Source organism: Pagrus pagrus (assembly GCF_965226575.1).
Source record: "Pagrus pagrus genome assembly, chromosome: 2".
Lineage (NCBI taxonomy): Eukaryota > Metazoa > Chordata > Actinopteri > Spariformes > Sparidae > Pagrus > Pagrus pagrus.
In genome coordinates this window covers 1,936,209-1,959,042 of record NC_140186.1, presented here as the reverse complement: position 1 = coordinate 1,959,042, position 22,834 = coordinate 1,936,209, and the positions used below count along the sequence as shown (strand labels likewise).

The 22,834-nt window shown below is 43.2% G+C and overlaps 1 protein-coding gene across 1 annotated transcript in view; it reads left to right on the top strand.

Moving 5' to 3' along the window:
* The first annotated feature begins 4,942 nt into the window (after positions 1-4,942).
* LOC311265874 (homeobox protein Meis1-like) overlaps positions 4,943-22,834 on the top strand; it is a 42,308-nt gene continuing 24,416 nt past the window's right edge. The window contains exons 1-8 of the mRNA XM_084367967.1: positions 4,943-5,449; positions 8,662-8,906; positions 10,378-10,519; positions 11,268-11,318; positions 11,426-11,476; positions 11,722-11,868; positions 13,777-13,888; positions 19,938-20,083. Coding sequence (XP_084224093.1) covers positions 5,438-5,449; positions 8,662-8,906; positions 10,378-10,519; positions 11,268-11,318; positions 11,426-11,476; positions 11,722-11,868; positions 13,777-13,888; positions 19,938-20,083 — 906 coding nt within the window. The 5' untranslated portion in view covers positions 4,943-5,437. The remainder of the gene's footprint in view (positions 5,450-8,661; positions 8,907-10,377; positions 10,520-11,267; positions 11,319-11,425; positions 11,477-11,721; positions 11,869-13,776; positions 13,889-19,937; positions 20,084-22,834) is intronic.

Here is a 22,834-nt window from a genome sequence, read left to right as displayed (position 1 = left end):
AAGTATTAGTATGTAGATATGATGTACGGCAGTAATGTATTTAATATGAACAACTGGAGTACAGTGGGCAGAAGTACTGCAACATAACTCATGATGAGTAAAGTACTACTGTGACTGATGATGACACCTCTGTACTTTTACTTCACTTTAAATATCAATACAGTACTTTATTACTTACTGCAGTATATTTACCTCTTCACTTATTAAATACATTATTTGAATACTTTTCCATCACTATAGTAGTATTAGTATAAGTGGAAGCAGTAGTTGTACAAAGTATCAGTAGTAGTAGTAATAGTAGAAATAGTACTGAAGTTGTAGTAGTAGAAGTACTACTTCACTCTGATTCTTCATCCAGTACTTCACTCTCATACTTCACTCCAGTGCTTCACTCTAGTACTTCACTCCAGTACTTCACTCTGATACTTCTCTCCAGTACTTCACTCTGATACTTCACTCCAGTACTTCACTCTGATACTTCACTCTGATACTTCACTCCAGTACTTCACTCCAGTACTTCACTCTGATACTTCACTCTGATACTTCACTCCAGTACTTCACTCTGATACTTGACTCTGATATTCACTCCAGTACTTCACTCCAATACTTCACTCTGATATTTCACTCCAGTACTTCACTCCAGTACTTCACTCTGATACTTCACTCCAGTACTTCACTCCAGTACTTCACTCTGATACTTCACTCTGATACTTCACTCCAGTACTTCACTCTGATACTTGACTCTGATATTCACTCCAGTACTTCACTCTGATACTTCACTCCAGTACTTCACTCCAGTACTTCACTCTCATACTTCACTCAAGTACTTCACTCTGATACTTCACTCCAGTACTTCACTCCAGTACTTCACTCTCATACTTCACTCAAGTACTTCACTCTGATACTTCTCCCCAGTACTTCACTCTGATACTTCACTCCAGTACTTCACTCTTATACTTCACTCTGATACTTCACTCCAGTACTTCACTCCAGTACTTCACTCCAGTACTTCACTCTGACACTTCACTCTGATACTTCACTCCAGTACTTCACTCTGATACTTCACTCCAGTACTTCACTCTGATACTTCACTCCAGTACTTCACTCTTATACTTCACTCCAGTGCTTCACTCTAGTACTTCACTCTGATACTTCTCTCCAGTACTTCACTCTGATACTTCACTCCAGTACTTCACTCTTATACTTCACTCTGATACTTCACTCCAGTACTTCACTCCAGTACTTCACTCCAGTACTTCACTCTGATACTTCACTCTGATACTTCACTCCAGTACTTCACTCTGATACTTCACTCTGATACTTCACTCCAGTACTTCACTCTTATACTTCACTCTGATACTTCACTCTGATACTTCACTCCAGTACTTCACTCTGATACTTCACTCCAGTACTTCACTCTTATACTTCACTCTGATACTTCTCTCCAGTACTTCACTCTGATACTTCACTCCAGTACTTCACTCTTATACTTCACTCTGATACTTCTCTCCAGTACTTCACTCTGATACTTCACTCCAGTACTTCACTCTTATACTTCACTCTGATACTTCACTCCAGTACTTCACTCCAGTACTTCACTCTGATACTTCACTCTGATACTTCACTCCAGTACTTCACTCCAGTACTTCACTCTGATACTTCACTCTGATACTTCACTCCAGTACTTCACTCTGATACTTCACACCAGTACTTCACTCCAGTACTTCACTTTGATACTTCACTCTGATACTTCACTCCAGTACTTCACTCTGATACTTCATTCTGATACTTCACTCCAGTACTTCACTCCAGTACTTCACTCTGATACTTCACTCTGATTCTTTTCAAAATAAAAGCCTGTGTTTCCGCTCCCGTCAGCCTATCAGCTGTCAGTCCAGCATGTCTCTGCTCGTCCTGGTCACATCCTCCTTCACGCTGTGTTTTAGTGACACCCAGTGGTCAGACAGCGTCACTGCAGCTGTCACATCTGCTGCACAGCTGTGCTGAGAACAACCTGCAGTGTGTTGGTGGAGACAGAAGGACTGACCGAGTGTTTGTTCATCAGATGTTACTGAACTGATCCTGTCTTCATCTGGTCTCACTGTGTTTTCAGTCCAGTGCAGAGACTCCATGAGACATGGCAGGTTTTAAGCTGGAGTTTAGACTCAGATCAAGTTCAAGAAGATATCATGGACAGAAAAGATCATTGAACATTAATTAATTAATAAAATGCAACTTAGATTTTTCCAATACAGGTTTTATTTAACGTCTTTCTTGTGTGTGGACTTTTCTCTGGGAGCTTGAGTCACATACATTAAATCCTGTCTCAGATTCATCTATTTATTTATTTTCAGGCTATACGAACGTATCAAAACTCCTTTAACCCACTTCTCCAGTGTCGGACAGACGACAGACGCAGTTTCTGTCGCAAATTTGACTCTGAATACGAAACAAGTCGTGACTTTAATGATCCGCACAATCGAGACAATCGAAGAATCGATGAACATGTTGTCAGAAGTTTGTAGTTCTGTGCTCACTTTGATTTTCTACTCACACGCAGCTCGTTGTGAACCTTTTATTTTGAAGTTTGGTGCAGCATCCGTCAGAGGCGGGACCTCTGTGTGTCCACCTCTCATTGGATAATTGACAAACAGTCGGCCATCTTGTGAGTATATAAAGCTTTTGATTCACCTGCTCAGCTTCACAGCCCGATGGAGGCACAGTGCAGCAGCTCGTCCTCCTCGGGGGAGACGAGTTGTCTTAGACCGTCTGGTCCTCTTTAACTTCTGTGAGGACACACTGTGACACACTGTGACGACACTGTGACACACACTGACACACTGTGACACACTGTGACACACTGTGACACACACTCCTGCTGAAGGTGACCATGACGAGCACGGAGCTGAACACCTGAGCAGGTGTGTCTGCTGTCTGATAAAACCCTCACCAGATTCATCTCACACACTTTGGGTTGTTGCAGTGAACACTGCAGCCTCTAGATGGCGCTGACAGACCAGCAGCCTCACACACGTCAGAGTTAAAGGTCCATTAACGGGGTCAGTACTGTGAGTACTTCACACAGTTCTGAAGTACTTCAGTATTTCCATGTTCTGCTGCTCGACTCGTCCACTCTGCTGCATTTGCTGAGGCAGATACTGAACTTCTGCTCGTCTGTGATCGTTCAGTAACTTTAAATAACTTTAACAGTAGTTTCCTGTTGTTTTTATTGTTTACACAAAGTGATGGACGTTATCTGTTAATTAACAAACCAACTGTTGTTTAATTACATACACATGTTTGTAAAATGACAATAATTATCTGTAATTAAACATGTAGCTCGTCAACTATTTAACATTCGTCTTTGTAGTTTTAAGTTAAGCTGTTGTTTTTTATATTTCTTCGTTCTTTAACATTTAAAGTCTTTAATCCTTCAACACAAACCGATCAAACAGATGTTTCATCAGGATCTTCATCTCCTTACTGTGACTGAAGGAAACATCTGTGTTTGTTTGGAGCTCCGGCTGCTCTGAGCTCTGTACAGACACCAGGTGGAGCAGACGCCTCAGGGCTGAAGGTCTGAGCTGAAGGTCTGAGCTGAAGGTCTGAGCTGGAGGTCTGAGCTGAAGGTCTGGGCTGGAGGTCTGAGCTGAAGGTCTGAGCTGAAGGTCTGAGCTGAAGGTCTGGGCTCAGGATGAAGGACACGTTTTATTACTGCAGACTATTTATTCTATTGATAAAATGTAACTAAGTACATTTACTCAAGTACTGTACTGAAGTAACATTATGAGGTACTTCTTCTTTAAGTATTTCCATTTTATGCTACTTTACACCGCTACATCTTGAAGACAAATACTTGCGTACTTTTTGCTCTTCTATAATCATTCAGTAACTTTAGTTACTAGTTACCTGTGTTGTAAAAAGTAACTAGAAGTCATACCTGAGTAGAAGTAAAAACAAAAGTAAAGTAAAAGTCTCCTGCATGAATAATACTGGAGTGAAGGTCTTAAAGTGTCTGATATTCTGACGTACTAAAGCCTCAAATGTAATCCTCTGGTAATAGATGTACTTGAGTATCAAAGAAGTAATGAGTAAAAGTAAGTTACATATTAGAAACTTTACTTTACGTATATTTATAGTTACATGTGTCAGAATCACTGTTTAAATCTGATTGATGATTAAATACATTAATTCTGCTCTGGTGCAGCGTGTAATCTACAAAGTAACTAGTAACTAAAGTTATCAAATGAAATGTAGTGCAGTAAAAAGTACAATATTTTATATATATATATATATATATATATATATATATATATATATATAGTTATTTAATGATGCTGCTGTCAAACATTAAACTAATGTCATTTTAAAAGACTAAAGTTACTGAATGATTATAGAAAAGCAAAAAGTTCAATATTTGCCTTTAAAAATGTGGAGTGGACGTGTAAAGTAGAAATACTCCAGTAAAGTACTTCAGAACTGTATTTGAGTACAGTACATGAGTAAATGTGTTTAGTTACATTCATCTCTGAGAGTATAAATAAAAGTGCAGTAAATTAAAGGCAACAAATCAAACGAATGTTGTTCATCAGAGACACAAACAGTCGTACAGAGTCAATAACAGAGTTACAGAGTCTAATAATCTGAACAGCCTCTGATCGACTGAACATCTGAACTCAGGATGTTTTCAGCTTCAGTCACTTAAAATAAGAACAAACGTTTCATCCTGAATGAAGTCGACAGTGGAAACATGATCCTCTTCTCTTATTTTGAAATTGAAAAAGGAAAGTACTCTTATAAGTACCAGTACTCTGAACGTGTGCAGTACTTGATAGATACTTGTCCCTCTCAGGTCTTGCGGGTCTCTGCTCCTTTAAGTGAGAGAAGAAGCTATCCCCCCCCCCCCCCCTCCTCCCTCCCTCTCCCCCGGACGGCCTGCTCTGCTCGGAGGGAGGAGGAAGCCGCTCCTCCGGAGCTGCGGTGGGGATTTGAACGCATCTCCGCGCAGAAGACAGCGCCGCACGGGCCGGTCAGAGCGCAGCGGGCGGGTCCGCGTCACTTCAGCGCCCCGGTTTGGATGTTTACTGCTCGGATTCGGCCTGCTGACTGAGCCCCGGACCGGCTGCTTGTTCGGTTGGTTGTTGCCTGGAGCTGGAGGCCGGGAGCAGGACAGCGTCTGCCCGGGCTGCTGCTGCTGCTGCTGCCGCTGGAGGAGCGTCGCCGTCGGTCGGTCCCGGTGGAGAGCGGAGCGTCGCGGAGCCTCGCAGGGACCTGCTGCCGCTGCTCTGCGTGTGTTTGTGCGGTTCTCTCCGCGGCTGGACCCGCTGGACACACGGTGCAACACGGGATTAACTGATTAACGCTCCGGTACCGGGGAGTTGGATGTGTGTTTTGCCCCGCAGGAGTCACCTGGAGTCCGGGCGGAGAGACGGGGCCGATGGCGCAACGGGTGCGTAAAAATCAACTTTTATTAGCGCGCAGAGGCGCGAGGAGCGCGGAGCAGTTTGTCTGCACGTTAAAACACAACTCAGACAAAACGGAGCAAAACTCTGAGGGATAAATTCACCTTTTAAAAATACATATTTAATTATATTTCTATATTTTAACATCAACGTTGTTTCTTAAACAGATTTAATTTTATTTCACAGTTTGAGTTTGTAACGACACAAACTTTTGTCCCGTGCGTCAAAAACATCCATCAAACTTTTACTGCAAAGATCAAAACTCACCTTTACTGATTTATTTTTTTATTAAAAGTGTTTTACTTCCACTTTGTTTTAATATTAACAGATTTAAATATAAAAGTCAAACTGGACATTTAGCTGTGGTGAATATAAAGTGCAGCAGTGAAACTTCAGCCGCTTTAAATCCACTTTCAACAACTAAACAAAGAAAAAGCTGCGAAATAAAAAATCTTTAATCATTTAAATAATAAAAACTAAATAAAGACTTCAGATAAAACGAGTTTGTTCTGAACTTTAAAGGCCTTAAACTTTATTTCTCTTCTGTTGATTTAAGACACAAACTTTTTTTTTTCTTCCTCCAACAACAAAATGTTTTTATGAACTTTTAACTAACGTGTTTTATCTCCAGGCCGGCGGAGTGAAAGTGTTCACACGTTATAACGAGGCTGTAAACTCAGTAAACACGTCACCGGCACGTTCACGCATCTGAGGCCGCGCGACCAAACTTTACATTCAGTTTATTAAATGTGACGCGAGCGAGACACCGCGGCTTCATCAAAGGACTCGTGCGCAAATTAAAACATTTCTACATTTATTTATAATTCATTCTGTGTCCGAGGTCAAAGTTGAACCTGTCGTCTGATCGATCTGTGATCGGCGGTCGATGAGAGACGCTGTTAAACTTTAAAACTCTTTGTCATGTAAATGTGTGACGCGTCATGTGAGGAAGAGTCAGATTTAATTAGAAGAACAAAGAAATTAAATTATAAAGAGCGAAACGAAAATATGCGAGTGAAGAATAAAATACATTCATGTGATTTAAATCAAAACATAATTATTAATGTAGAGATGCTGAGTGGAAGATTAAAACTTTATTATTAAACATGTTTATAAACACACCAGAGTTTTTACAGGAATTAAACTTAAATCACCTTTTTAATTTGGAAACAAATCAAAATGTTTTCTCTCGTCGTTTCTTCAGATCACAGATATTTTTATTGAATCAGTGTGAACTCACTTTAAATGAATTAAATAAAAACATGAAGACAAAACACAAACACACAAATTAAAACACAACAAAAACCCTAAAATATGAACTTTATTTGCTCAAATTTAAACAAACTAATTAACTGTTAAAACATGTTTAAAGATTTAACAGTTAAACTTCCCGTCATGATGTAAATCACTCAGATAAAAACTCGCCTGTGTTTTAACTTTTACTCGTCAAACATTTTAAAACGATTCTTCTTTTCTCTCTGAGGATAAAATCATTTTTGTGTCCGAGAACAAAACTTGTTGTCGCCGCAGAGCGAAGTCAGAGTTGATGAATCATGAACAACGATATAAATATTAATCAGAGTGATTAATACGATTAATAAAGTTCAGTTTCAGTCTGAGACGTTTTGTTTTAACTTGTTTTTAGTGTTCATATTATTCTGTCCACGATGCAAACGCAGAGAATGACTGAGTGAAAACTTTGTTTTAAAGTTACGACACAATTAGTTTCATTAAATTATTATTTGGATGATTTTTATCTGTAAATGTAGTTTCTAGTTTTTCTATGACATCATTTAATTTTCACAGTCTGAAGTTTTAAAGGGTTAAAAAACTCAAAGTTTTCCCAGAAGCTGCGAGGATCTTTATTCTGTCCTGACGTCACAAGTTATTTTATTTTCTTGTGTTTATTTTGTGGACAAACTTCCTAAAACTCCTCCTGCTGCTTCGTGTGTCAGGGTTTTATTGTGTCTTTAAGAAGTCAGCAAACTGTTTTTAATCGTACTTTTTATTGTTCACATGATAATCTGTGATAATCTGAAGTTTTATAACATAAAAATAAGAGTTTTAAACACAAACTGTCTTTAAATGTGTAAAACATTATTTTCAGTCACGTTAGAGAAAATCAACAGGTCGTTTTATTCTGTTGGATTATTATTATTTTGTGTTTGTATTTTTCTCTACCAGATGTTATTTAAGTGTATTTATAGATTAAAGGGGCACTACGTGTTTTTTTTTAGAAGAAACTCAAACTCAGAATTTTGATATTTACAATATTAATGAGGTGATAATACAAACTTTATTGCATCAGTGAATAAACCAGCTGCTCTCAGAGGAAAGTAAGGTCCCAGAACACTGTGTGAAGCTAGAGAGGTGGCAGGGTCCGCCACATGTAAACACAGTAAAGTTTGTTTATTTAGTTTGTTTAGGCAGAAAATAATCAGCCGCTCTTCTGATGAACATTTCTCACGTTGTGCATCTTTTAATATACAAATAAAAAATCGACGTCGGTCTTTAAAGAAGTTTCTTTGTTACGAGGAACAAAAGTTTGTGTTTCGCTTTCTGAGTTTAGCGTCGACTTGTGTTTCAGCCTCTTTTCTTTCTTCTGTAGTTATTGTGACATCACCGTTTTTAAATTAAACCAGAGTTCATGAACCGAAGCAGCTGGAGACGTGTTTTGAAACTTAAAATGGCTCCAAGCAGCTCGAACAGAAGCCCCGAGATCCCAAACTGACCTGAAAAGATGTTATTTACACCCTCGTGCAGACGCTTCAGACGGGCTGTGTGCTAACGCCGTTAGCTCAGCAGCTCCGCTGAAGCTTTCAGAGCAGTGTAAATAACATCGTTTATCTGGAGGCTTCTGCAGACTGTGGCCACAGCAGACGAGCTGTTTGGAGACATTTCATGTTTTTTGTGTCCAGCTGCTTCAGGTGTTCAGCAGAACGCTGCAACTCTGTTTTACTGTGAAGCTCCAGAGATGTTTGTGGACGAGGAGACTTCAGCTGACTTTATATCATCAGGAGGAGACGATGGCTGAGGTCACAGTCCTGTTTGAACTGTTCCTTTAATCGCCCTCACCCTGCCTCTAAACCCTGACCTCGGTCTGTCTTGACGGCGCTCGTCGCTCAGGTCTCCAGGTGTTTGGCCTCCTGCAGCACAGCCCCAGAGGTCAAAGGTCACACAGCTCTTATCTCTGTTTCAGTATGAAGACCTGGCCCACTACGGGCTGGAGGGGGTGGGTGGGGTGTACGGAGACCCTCACCACCATCACCACCACCACCACCACCACGCCGCGGCCGCCCGCTCTCTGCAGGCCGTGCACCTGGCCGCAGCCGCCGCCGCCGGGCCGTACCCTCCGCACCAGTACCCCCAGTCCACCCACACCAGCAGCAGCATGGCCGCCACAGCCGGGGACGCCGCCAAGAGGGACAAAGACGCCATTTATGGGTATGATGAGTTTACTGACGCTGTTTAAAGAGAAAAACTGACGAGGACAAACAGTTTCCTTCGTCTGTCTGAATAGTTCTGCTGTAACTTCATGTTTGTTTGGAACGGAGCTGCAAGCGGTGCCGATCCAGGCCGAGCCGAGCTGAGCCGAGCCGGACCAGCGTTATCTGTATGTCACAAACAGACTCCAGAGGTTAAAGAAAGTATATTTAAAAGTAGAAATACCTCCATGTTAAAGATTCTCCACTACAAGAAAAAGTTTTTTAGTTTAAGCAGCTAAATGTAATCAGAGTATAAAAAGTAAAAGTACTCGTTCTGCAGCTCAGTGACTCCTGTCAGTTATCTTAGATTAACACAATATTTTATACGCTTATACAATAATGTTATCTGTAAAGTAACTAACTACAGCTGTGGAATAAATGTAATGGAGTAAAAAGTACAATATTTCCCTGTGAAGAGCAACAAGGGGCCCGTCTGCAGGGTTCGATCTGCACATTAATCACACTGCAACAAAATAAAAGAGAAGAGAAAGTCGGAGCTGACGAGCTTCAGACGCAGATGATAAAGTAGCGTTATGCTAACGTTACAGCTAACGACACGAGCTAAGAGGCGGCTAGTTCACCCAACGATGTAAACGCAGTCATCATCTCCTCCATGCAAACGGAAACAATACATAAATAACCTCCGTACAGCTCGACACTTAGCTCAGCAGCTTCAGTGAGGACTTTAAAAGCGTCTCCTCAGATCAGTTTGCTGTGAAGCTCCAGAAATGTTTTGTGGACTTTGAAACTTCTGGTTTTCAGTTCTGGCTGAACTTTTCTTTTAAATTGAAAAACAGTTAAAGTTATTTTCTCCATAACTTGAGGTTAAGTCTGCGTCTTCACACGCGTCTTCTCTTGTTTTTAATAATGCAGGAACATTTTTCAGAAGGCCTCCTGCTTTGTGTCAGCAGCGCCTGCTTCTTGTTTCAGTATCGATCCTCGTTCAGCTTCCTGCTCTTCTGTCTAAACATCTGTTCTGTCCTCCCTCTGGTGGAGCCACGCAGGTTTTAATCGTCCGAGTCTGTCTTTAAAGATGCAGTTTGTTTTCTGCTGCTGTAAACAGTCTGGAGGTGAAGTCGTCCCTGTGTGCACTGTGGACTGTCAGAGTGTGTGAGGATGTTGACTTTTGAAATGTTTTTACTTCTCTCACCTCCAAACAAAATCACAAAATCACAAAATCCAAGTAGTGTTTTTGTAAATTGGTGAAATAATGAATTCAGTTTTGTTGTTGTATAAAAGTGATCTGTGGATGATTACTTGAACGTCTCTTATGGAAACTTTAGGAAAGTTTGAGGCAGCAGGAAACTTGTGTTACAGTTTTGCAGTCTGAGCTGATCCCTCCTCCTCCTCCTCTCCTCCTCCTCCTCCTCCTCCTCCTGCTCCTCCTCCTGCTCCTCCTCCTCCTCCTCGTCTCTCTCTTCCTCCTGCAGACATCCTTTATTCCCGCTGCTCGCACTGATTTTTGAAAAATGTGAACTGGCGACCTGCACGCCGAGAGAGAGCGGCGTGGCCGGAGGAGACGTCTGCTCCTCGGACTCCTTCAACGAGGACATCGCCGTCTTCTCCAAACAGGTAGAGGAACACATTTTTATCCACGGGTCAGAGTTAATGGAGCGCAGAGCTGCAGGACCGTGAAGGTCCAGGGCCGGGTGAAACCCTCTACAGGGCCTCTGGGCTGAAATGAGCTGAGGGCCCCTCACTTCCCCCCCAGTGATTAGTAGTCTGCTGTGAAAGTGTAGAGCGGTGTAGGGATGATGTATTTGTGTAGGCTAACCCTGAAGTTAGCATGGCTCTGGTTCCCTCTGTGGGATTATAGTGTAAATTAAATGTGTAGCAGTAAAAAGCTAATGCTAGGCTACAAACAGACCGCTAACTGTTTTTAACACACGGAAGAGCTTTATAGATAAACTGTGGGACATTTAATGATGATTTTATGTTGTAACCACAACTTATTTCACACATTTAACTGGAAACACATTCAACAAACTCTCAGACGAGGGGACAGGACGTGCTAACATGCTAACATGCTAACTGATTTCCAGGTTTTAGGGCCACAGACGAGTGTTTTAAACTGAAGTTTGTACATTTTGCACCGTTTCATTCAGCGAGCTAGCTCGAGCTGATAAAATCTGCGGGTCTGCTTCTGTCTGACATCAGGAACGTGTTTTGTTTTATAGATTATGTAAAGATTTTTTTTGCTCAGTTAAAACTTGAGTTTGGGGCCAAAATGACCACAAACCACACAGTGAACCAGGAGCCCTCTGGTCTGGCTGTTGTTTTAATAATTATAATATTTATTCTGTGTTTCTTTTCTGCTCAGATCCGATCAGAGAAGCCTTTATTTTCATCAAACCCAGAGCTGGATAATCTGGTGAGTTATTATTGTTATTATTATCGTTCTGTTTTTATTAAACACTGTAGTGATTTTAATGCTTTTGTTTCATTTTTCATGAATTAAATAAGTGTTTGTTTTTCCAGATGATCCAGGCGATACAAGTGCTGCGCTTCCACCTGCTGGAGCTGGAGAAGGTCAGAACACAGCCCGTCTGTCTCGTGACCTTTGACCTTTTTTTGTACCACCTGCTGATCAATATAAAGTCAGGAGATTAACGTTAACTGTCATCCTGTAAATCTCTGTAATGATCCGGTTACATTCCTGTAATTTAATTTATTGGTCTCGTATATTGAGTGAATCGTCATAATCCTATCGGCCATTTTGGTCGTTGTGAGCGACGTTTCATTCACAAAGTACCGACTCTGCATCTTATTTCCAGGTTCACGAGCTGTGCGATAACTTCTGTCATCGATACATCAGCTGTCTGAAGGGGAAGATGCCGATCGATCTGGTTATAGACGACAGAGACGGGAACAAGTCGGACAGCGAGGACTTCATCAGGTCGTCAGGGAACAACATTGATCAGGTGAGCTCGCCGTCGCCGACGTTTGTTCTGCTGAGAGCTTTTTTTATTTTTGTTGCAACACAGATCAGACACGCATCCTGTTTTTCTGTGAATAAGCAGAGTGTCTTCGGGTCGTACTGGTCGGCGGTGAAAGCGGCTTATTACGATGAATATTGAGCTGCTCGGTTCTGGAGAATGGTGCCGATCTGGTGCTGGTTGGTTTGTGTCCTTTCAGAATCATAGAAAAAGTTCTGAGGCTGTAATTAATCGTGGCTATTGAACAAAATGGCCGCCTTTGGGCTCTTACACGTTTAGGTTAGCAGGCGGTCACATGATCAGTGTGAGACGGTTGGTAGTCACATGATTAGGCAGCTAACATCTAAAGATTAAGCAACAGGAGGCAGGATGATAGAAAACACAGCAGAAACACAGAAAAGCATCAATTAAATAACTTTTTCTGACTCAGAAAAGTCTCGTTCCCCGTTCAAACCTCGGTATGAGGTTTCTTTCAGTGTGTTTATTTAAGTTTAGACTTTTTAATCCTCTTCACTTATGTAGTGATTATTATGGCAGCAAAGGAGGAAGTCAGGTGAAGTAGTATAAAGATTTACCACAAACAACTGGAAAAAATGGGCCTAATGAGTCTGGATAGTCCGAACTGGTGTTCAGTCTGAAGTCAGAGGCTTCGTGAGCAGCTTGTGGTCGCTGACAGATAAATGTGGTGAGAAAACGCTGAGTCGAGATTACGAGTCAAACCTTAGTCTTCAGTCGAAGTCGCTCAGCTGGGTTTATCTAACTGAACTGAAGAGCTGAACTCATAAAGAGAAAACAGATTATAGATGTGATGGTCCAGCTGCACACACACACACACACACACACACACACACACACACACACACACACACACAGGTATCTCCATCTCTTCTCTTGTCGTTCAGTGATCGTGGAGGTGAGAAGTCGGCTTGTGTCTGTCTCTTCGTGGCGGGCCAGCCGAGCAGGTTTTAAATCAGCCTCACAGTGAAGCTCTCAGCAGCCACTTGTCGGGCCTTTAACCCTTTAATCACCTCGAAGTGTGAACTGGAGCAGCTTAGTGTCGGATGACCGGCAGCTCCGGCGCTCTGGTTTCATTTTCACCAGCCTCCTCCCGGTCAGATGATACACAGATAATCCTCCCGTCCCTCTTGTTTTTTTGTTGTTTTTTGTTACTGAGGCGTCTCTGCACGATCACCTGTCAATCAAACGGTGTGGGTGGGACAGTGACGCTCTTTTACGTTTATTCAGGTTGACTTCTGTAGGTGGCGCTGTCGAGTGATTAAAGTAGGAAGGAGCAGATTAGTGTCATTAAATATCTACTTACATCATTTTTAAATCTCGTCTTTTAGAAGTTGAAATCTTCGTTCGACTGCAAATGTTTCACATTAACCGTCCTGCGTTTCCTCTGTTGTTTTAACAGTTTAATATCTGAACGAGGCAACAAATTATCAAACTACATGTGTACTTACATTTTGGATCACTGGTTTAATGTCCTGAAACTGTATTTTTACATTTATAAGCTCTTCTTTAACAACAGCAGCTCGACTTCATCCTGCTAACAGCAGCCTTCCAACAATAAATCCAACAATAAACTACAAAAGAGAGAAATTCATCAGCTTCTCAAATCTGTCCAGAGTGAACCCTCTTCACAGACAAATCAATACAAGATCTCTGAAAAAGACAATAACCCAACGTGTCCGACGCTGTCAGAGTTTTCTCCCAGTACCAGTCAGCTGATCGTCTTCATCACACAGGAGAAGAGTCTGGAAGTGATGCTACAGGCTGATGCTAAGCTAGCTGCAGGCTAACGCTAAGCTAGCTGTGTCGTCTGTGAAGTGCTGTGTTTTTCTTTAGAAGGGCACATTCGACGTCACTGTTCTGATCCGTGTCCTGCAGATTTCGTGGAGCAGAGATCACGACGACGCAGCATCGATCCGATCGGCCGGGACGCCGGGACCGTCCAGCGGGGGACACACGTCTCACAGCGGAGACAACAGCAGCGAGCAAGGTGAGGCGACGATCACACCCGACTGACGGGAGTCATGGAAACATTTACTCAAGTCCAGTTCTGAGTACTTTTTTTACTCCACTATTTATCTGATAACTTTAGTTACTAGTTACTTTGCAGATTACCTGCTGCATCAGAGCCAAATACAGTGTTTACATTCTGAAGTAATCTAACTTTCATGTACTTTTGATACTTGAGGACATTAAATTTCAGATATTTGAAGACTTTTACTGAAGTATGATTTATCTGAGTGACTTTCACTTTCACAGTATCTTTACTTTTACTCAACTCTGACTTTCGGCTACTTTTTACAACACTGACAGTAGCTCAGAGTTGTACTCGAGTACAGTACTTGAATGAATAGTTACCTTCCAGCACTGGTGCTAACTATGAGTGAGCGGTTACAACACTGCATCTTCAGTATGTTTATATAACCTCAAACACACACGTTTCCTAGTTCTTCTCAGTGTGTGTGTGTGTGTGTGTGTGTGTGTGTGTGTGTGTTTGCCGACATGTTGGACTTGATGTGAGTTTGAAAATAAAGGGAGACGGTCGAGAGAACGAGCGAGTGAGAGAGTGATGAAGGCTGACAGACGACGGAGCTGGAAGAAAGAGAGCTTTATGTCCCTGAACACACACACACACACACACACACACACACACACACACACACACACACTCACACACTGAAACATGCATGAACAGACTTCATGTACCTTCATATTTTAAACAGAAATATAAATACACACTTATAACAAGACTTTCACTCTGTTTCCATGAACTCTCACTGTAAACTGGTCTGTAGAAACTCAGTCACAGCTACAGGTGTGTGTGTGTGTGTGTGTGTGTGTGTGTGTGTGTGTGTGTGTGTGTGTGTGTGTGTGTGTTTTTGCTTTGAATTTGCTTAAATCGTGTGGAAACATGTCTCGCTGTAACTGGATGGTTTTGTACAGCACCCCCTACGTGTACGTCCATCACATCAAGATCTAATAAAAAGCCTCTTGGTGCCTAAACCCAACAGGAAGTCGGCCATTTTGAATTTTGTTTACATTTCATTTACATGACATTTACATGGTGTGGTCGGCCCTTAAAGGTGCGACGTGTAAGAATTAGCCACCTGTTGAACTCCAAACACTAACTGCTGCTGACTGGATTGTTTGTGACTGTAGCTACTGTTAGCTCAGTTAGCCATGCAGCTAGTGATAATAAGTTACAGCCAGACTTAAAACACACAAACACACAACCATCACCACAAACAAGCATGAATAATGACATGACAGTAGAAGCTAATGTGCGATATAATAAACACACACACACACACACACACACACAGGTCCAGCAGCTCTGGCCTCGTGCTGCTGGTCCAGCCGGGTTCTGTTAGCGTGCGTCTGTTAGCGGGCCAACTGAAACAGGCCTGTGGTTTCTCTATCTGCTGGACACATTTACAGTTTGACGGCGCCGTGGGGGGGAACCACCGGCGCCGCCGCGTTCACCTGCGAGCGTGACCTTCAGGAATCAGCCGCCACCACGACACACACACACACACACACACACACACACACACACACACACACACACACACACACACAGGCCTGAACAGGGTCAGGGACTCTGTCTCTCTGAGGGTTTTGGTTTATTTCAGGCTAGTTTCTGTTTCATGAGCGTCGACCAGACGATGTTTTATCTCCTTCATGAGTTTCCACAGACCAGCTGACAAACACACACATCAGAGTTTCCTCCAGTGTCTTACGAGACAAAATGTAATCTTATGATGTGTTTTTAAAGTAAAATGTGTTGTAGAAGTAGTTAACTCCTGGTGTCTTCGTAAGCACTGAGCTGGAACCACAAGGTGATTAGCCTAGCTTAGCATAAAGACGGGAAGCAAGGAGGAAAAAGTCGACCTGGCTCAAATAAAGACTACAAAAACACGTTTCCCAGCAGCTCTGCCATTCACCAGTTCACACATCTTCCAGAAACACAAGTGTCAAAGTGACGTGTCGACCTTGAGACCTCGAAAAATATGCTATGCTATTTATGCTAAGCTAGGCTAACTCCCGCCCTGTGCTGCTCACACAGACATGAGTTTGTGTGCGTCTCTCTCTCGTCTCCACATCAGCGACAGAGAAAGTCCATTCAAAGTGACAGCATCACGTCTCTGACGCTGAGGACATGTTTCTCTGTTTATGTTCGGCAGGACGGCAAATTAACACGGAGCAACCGGCCAAACATGCCGGAGAGTTTGGCTGTGGTTTCTGCGTTAGCCGTCGGTTAGCAGATGTCATCTGCAGTCCTGCTGAACTGAGGTTTTTTCAGTTAACGTCAAAAAGAAATCTCTTATTAACCACATTTGGCTGCGTCGCGGAGGTCAACTGGGGAGCTGGCTGCGTGCGAGCGATGTTTTAAAATGTCCGCCGGCCAGCAGAGAGCGAGCTGAAGCAGCTCGTGGTCTGGCTGCTGAAGCATCAGAGCGAACGGTCTGATAAAGCACATTTGTTTCCAAGTGGAGGCGTGACACAGTTTGTCTTTCCTCAAAAACACCCGGAGACGACGCTCGATTAGTCGGCTCAGCTCAGAGTCCCACTGAACTACAGAGGGAACGTTGTCCACTGCTTTTAAACTCACACATACCTGTGTCTGTATGCTGCACTGAAGTTAGACGCCTCTAAGTGTCAGCAGCAGGACACGTAGTCCTTGAATCTCACATTTTCCTCTGTATTTTTGAGATCTCACGGTTGGCAAGCACCATTTGAGAATATTGTGCGCTACAGTAGACGGCAAACTTGAACACCAACATACTGGGAGGATGAAGAAGGAGAGAAATCCCCAGACTCCCTTTAAAAATCACTCAGTTTTATGAGTTGCTGAGTTCAGTGCATTCATAAACTTAGTGAAACGCTCCGTCTGACCAGTTCTTACTTGCTTGGGTCTTCTTGTAAATTCAGCAAATGTTTCACATTCAGTTCTTCTTTCTTTGTGTAAAACACATCGTGATATCTCCATGTGGAGCCGGGTTGAGCCGCCTAACGCGAGGTGTGAACGGACGAGCCGTCCCCAAAGACGCGTGTTAACGCCGGTTAACGGCCTCGTGGTTCATAATAAACCCAGTGCAGTGAGGGGACAGACGAATGTGACGCAGATCTGCCTGTTTGTAACAGTTTTCTGTTTTTGTTTCGTTTTTTTAATACTTTATTTTAAAGTTTTCAGTTAAACATGAACAGCACAACCAGTCCCCACGAAACAAGATCAAAAAAATCCAGCAAAAACAAACTAATAAATGAATTAACAAGAAAATACAAGAACCAAATAAATAAATACATAAATAAAAGTATATATTGTGACACACTTGTCACTAAGATATCTCAAACATTGTACCTGAACATTAGTATTCTGTTTGTCACTGTTAATATTAATAATTCTCTATTAATTAATCATTTTTATAAAGCTCAGTCTTATGGGGTACTGCAGCAATTGCAATGTTCCAGTGTCCACATACTTTTGTCCATCTTGTATACTTCGAGCAGTTCCAGCCTCCTGATATGTTTTTTGAAACGTCACAGCCGGACCGGTTCAGTTTCGTCCTCGTCCTTCGTCTGTCTCAGTGTTTGGTTTCTTTATCCCAGTGCTGACCTCAGCAGTGAGGTCACCTTCATTAGAGCGTCGGATTGGCTGTTAATTCACGTGACCCCTCCCACCATCGCCAGCAGAGCGGAGAAATGGTCCGTAGTGGAAATGTGGTGGAAAATAAAGCCTCTCTCCAGCGAGCGTCTCCTCCAGCAGAGCACGGATGATAAAACGTTGCACAAACACTTGTTGAAGAGGCCGGCAGCACGACGGCTGCATGTGTGTTTGTTCTCTATCTCATGTGTGGAGCAGAGAGCTTCATCGCTGAGCTGCTGCAGGAACGCCTCATGTTTCTCTGGATAACTTCTGGTTGGCACGTTTCATGTGCGTTGAACACGTTGTGGTGGGACAGCACACGGTGTCCTGAGCAGCAGAGCGTCCTGTGGTGGACTATTTGGTCAGTTTCTTCACTTACAACAAAATAGACTCTCGCACATGAAGCCACGGCTGCATGAGTGTGTTATTAAATGCTAATTGTTCCTGTACAGGCTGAGAGGTGAAGACAGAAAGCACCGCTCAACGGCTTTTGTTTTGTTTCTGTAAATCTGGACGTGCAGTCTCCCTTCATCACAGACACCAGCCTCCTGAACACACCTGCTGTTGTTCATCAAACTTTATTCCCTGATGAATTAACGATAATGTTGAAAAACACTCGGCCCAACATCTGACAGGTGAAACAACTCCTGGATCCCTCAGCCCGTCCAGATCCACACAAAACCTAATGGGGTCTATTCTGGGTCCAGACCCATCCTCCAAACACGTTCACACGTATAACACAATCCAGTGTGTCATCCTGCTGACAAACCGACAAACAAACAAGCAAACAAACAAACCTACATAATAAAATCCTGCTTCCTCCTCCTAAAGCCAGTTACAGTTATATTTCCATCCACTTGTTTGAGTTTTGCACATTGCACAACAAAAAATTAATGTCACCGACAGGAGATGAAACAACAACAGGGTCATTGAACACACCGTCATGTTGCTGCTGTTGCTTCTTCTTTCACTGGAGAGAGTCTGATGTCAGTGTGACATCTTGTCCTGGTGATTATCAGAGATTAACGAGGTGTGACTGTCCTCGATCGATCCTTTTTGAATGTATATATATATATATATATAAATATATAAATTATGGAGTTGATGAATTGACATTTAATTTAGCACAAAATTCTGACATTAGCTTAAAACCGCAGTAACTGTTTACTGGCTCGTGCAGATGACGAACATGAGGACGTTGTTGTCTGGTTGTGTGTTCGATGGAAATCACACTTCTTCTAATCAGCTGTTCGCCCGCCGCTCGTTGTGTCTCTGCCCGTCTCGTCTCTTCACACACGTCTTCAGGTGCAGCAGCTCTTGATCACGAGATGAAGCTCCTCCATGTCTCCGTTTCCTTCCTGCTTTTCATCCGCCACATGCTTCCTCCTCGTGTCCTTTAGTTCACAGGTTGTTGTGAAGTTGTCACAAACCATTAGCAGGTTGGGTCGGACCGCTCTTTCCTCGGCTCTCTAAGGAGAGCGAGGAGACGGGGAGTGCGGGTGGAGGGGTGTAAATCAGCCTCGGGGAGCTTGCGGTTCAGCCTAATGAGGCTGAGAGCTTGTTTATGGAGTTACGCATCATTTTTATGATTATTTCCACCTTTTCAGGCTCTGCTGCGCGGCAGAATCCGCCTCTGTTCAGTCTTAGCGAGGCCCTCGTCCACCGCTGACTCTGGGCAGGACCCGGAGCTCCTGCTGCAGGCTGCCGGGGACTGTCGCCCTAACCTTGGCCCGGCGCTGTTAAAAACACTGAGGAGAAAATGAGCCTCATTAAAGAGGCAGAGAAAGTGCAGTAAAAACACCGGGCCCGGCAGCTTTTAGTGGTTTTCTGCTGAAATGCTGCATTATGTGCCATGATCCAAAACCTGCGGGGGGATGGTGGGGCACAAAGCGGGCCGGGCCGGCGTGACTGCAGGGTCACCAGTTTGAATCCACTCATCAACTGGGAAAATGTGAGCAGGGAGAGTTCATAAGAGGAGGCATGTGTTTTCAAGGAGCCTTTAATGGGGAGAAAAGGGCCGCGAGGCCTCACGTTCACTCCGCTGGCTGTTACCAATGTGCTCTTTGTTTTCATGACTTCTGTGAGGTTTTTTTTCCTAAAATGTGTCTTCAGCTTTTTTACACTTAAAGTAACATTTTGTCTTTGCTTCTTTCCCAGAGGAAATTGTTTTGAAGGGGGTGTGTTCAACCTAAAACAGGCTGTTAAATGGCTCTTTAAGTGCTAGTTTTTAACCATCATATTTAACTCCACACAAAACCACCTTCAGAAATAGTCGGTCAGATACGAGCCAACCGGCCCGACATGTTCGCCTCATTTGGAGACGTTGGTTTCTTGTTGAGACGGTGAAATAAAGCTCAGTAATTCCCTTTCTTCTTCCTCGTGTGTTGATCAGGTGACTGCCTGGATAACGGCATGGCGTCTCCCAGCACGGGGGACGACGACGACCCCGACAGAGACAAACTGCACAACAAGAAAAGAGGAATCTTCCCCAAAGTGGCCACCAACATCCTGAGAGCCTGGCTCTTCCAGCACCTGACGGTACGAGCATCAGCCTGGTGTTTTTGGTGTCTTGCTACTAAATGTTGAAAGAGTAGAAAATGAGCTCTTTTGGCCGTCACGTCTCTCGTAGTTGTGGATTGGCCGACAGCTTCAAGCCTGCTGGAGTTCATGGACGAGGGAAGAAAGTCCATTCCAGCTCACTTTTATCACCTCGGCATTGATTTATTAAAGACAGTTGTTTCGCTGGAATTTTGATTTTTGGGGGATTTGATTCCCTGCACCATAAAAAAGACAAAGCAAGTGTGTGTGTGTGTGTGTGTGTGAGACTCAGGAGTCAGAAGATGTATTTAACATTTGTGAAACAAGAATGAGGCAACTTCCATTTCGTTGGCAGTCAGCATGTTCTCACAACTTGTGCAATGCACTCGACCTCCTTTTATTTTTAAGGAACTTGACTTGAAGCACGTTGACCAATAGTTCTCATGTTATTGTGGTTCGGCACATTTGAGCTTAACTGAAATTGTACAAACAGCACGAGGTCATTTATTCGTCTATTATACAAGTTAGTAGAATTCTTCTCCAATGATGAGGACAGTATTTCTGCCATATGTCGTACGTGTTTCTGCAGTAAAGCGGTAAGAAGTATGATAGTTTGGAGGAGCTGTCAGCTGCTGCATCTTCAGTGTGTCTGACTCTACAGAGCTCGTCCTCCTCATGAGCACTAAACCAGCACATCGGCTGTTTATAGAGCATTGAACTTGTGACCTTCCACTTCTGCATTGTTCTGGCATTTCTGTCCACTTGTCCACCTCGCTGCCCCTCATCTACTTTGAAGTTGTGTTGACCTTCTCGTCCCAACCTGAGGACGTTCTCAGTCTGAGGTGATGACCTTTGACCTCTACGGTGGTCCAGGTATTTCACCTGTGGGCTGTTTAGGGCTCTTCAGAGGCGTCCTGACAAGAGGAAAAGTGAACTTTGACCCAAGAACCGGTTAAGAGTTGCAACTTGTTCTTAATTTATAGAAGAAAGTTTTTAAATTCTGCTCATCGACTCCTGAAAGTTGCCACCTGCGTTTCGCCAACATCGTCGGTTAAACGTGCATTAACACCTGCAGGGTTTGTAATAATGGATCACAGGAAGGAACAAGCACCAACAAGTGTTGCTAAGCTGCAAAAAGACGACAGTGATACAAACAACTTATTGAAAGAAAGAAATGATTGAATAGACGGAGGAAGGAGTTTGCTCAGTCAGACCTCGGTCGTATTCATCACGCCCAGAATCAGTCAATGCTGAGACGTCCAACTGCTGAAAAAACAAAAGCACGACGACAAACATCCATCTTGTTAGTGGCAGTTTTCATTACTCAACATCAGAGTCTTTGTGTTGTGTTAGTGACGTGTTTCTTAATGTGAAATCCAGAAGTTTTACTGTGAACTCGTAAGATTAGGCCGGGATTTTTCTTCTTTTAGTGACTTAATCCTTTTATAATAGTTTTGACTTTGACAAAGTTAAAAACGTCTTGTTGTTCGTTACCCACGTAAAATAACACACGGTGCAGCCTTTCAAACATAAACATGTTTAATCAGAATCAAAAACACGTGTGGGAAATCATGTTTGTTACAGTTGCTCCCTCTAGAGTAGAAAATATCACATCATCGATATAAACAAGTTTCAAATTGAGAAAGATAATCTGACGAGTAAATAAGAATAAAATATATAAAGCCTGAAAAAATACTGTAAGTACTGAAACAGCAACAGCAACCAATGAGAGAGGAGCAGCTGATGGTGCTACCATTACAGTAAGCTACTGAGGCTAACGTTAGCTAGCATACCACTGTTGACAGAAACTTAAATTCTCACCTCCAGTTCTACCTGAAAACATATCACCTGTGTTGACGCGTCTCCCCGCTCATCTGGACTCGTTTAACCTTCTGCTTTGGCTGTTGCACCACGCTAACCTCCATTTTGTTTACGTCTACGTCCCCGTGAGATCACATGAGCAGGAGCGCTGAATCACGATAGCTCAATAAATGAAATCTGTGATGTTTGTTTAACTTAAATGAGTCTTGTTACAGATACATTACACAGATGCAGGTTATTTTCCACAGAGTTCAAACCAGGCGTCGCTCATTATGATGACGGTGTCGCTGTGAGAGTTGGTCTGCTCGGGTTCAGACAGGGCGTGTCCAGAGGATCAGAACAAAGGTTATTCCCTCCACGCTCCATATTAATATTGTTCAGTTCAGGGAAATGTGATTTTTCTTTTTTTTTATGAGTGTGAAGCTGAAATGAATCGTCCAGTAAAAGTGGGAGGAGAACGGCTCAGTGCTGAAAATCCCAGTCGTGACTGACTCATGAGTTTGGCTGAGCCCAGCAGAACCACCAAACACCCCCCAACACACACACACACACACACACACACACACACACACACACACACACACACACACTACCCTCCCATCTCCCCCTGCCTGCCTCCAAACATGGAGAGGCTAAATCGGGCCCAGCTCGGCGGGGGTCGGGGCCGCTGCCAGGACTCTGAGCTGAACCTGGAGGACAGCGAGTCCTGCAGCAGATGGGAGGTGAGAAGAACGATGGGAGGGGGAGGAAACACTTGTACCTGAGAGAGGGAGGGAGGGAGGGAGGAAGAAAAGAGGCGCTAGCTGTTGGAGGCTAAGGTTGTGTGAAGGGCAGCAGAACGTTTAATGCAGGAAGATAAACACAAAGCAGACAGAAAGATGAAACAACAGCGAGCACGGACACACTGAACAACCTGCAGCTGCTCATTTT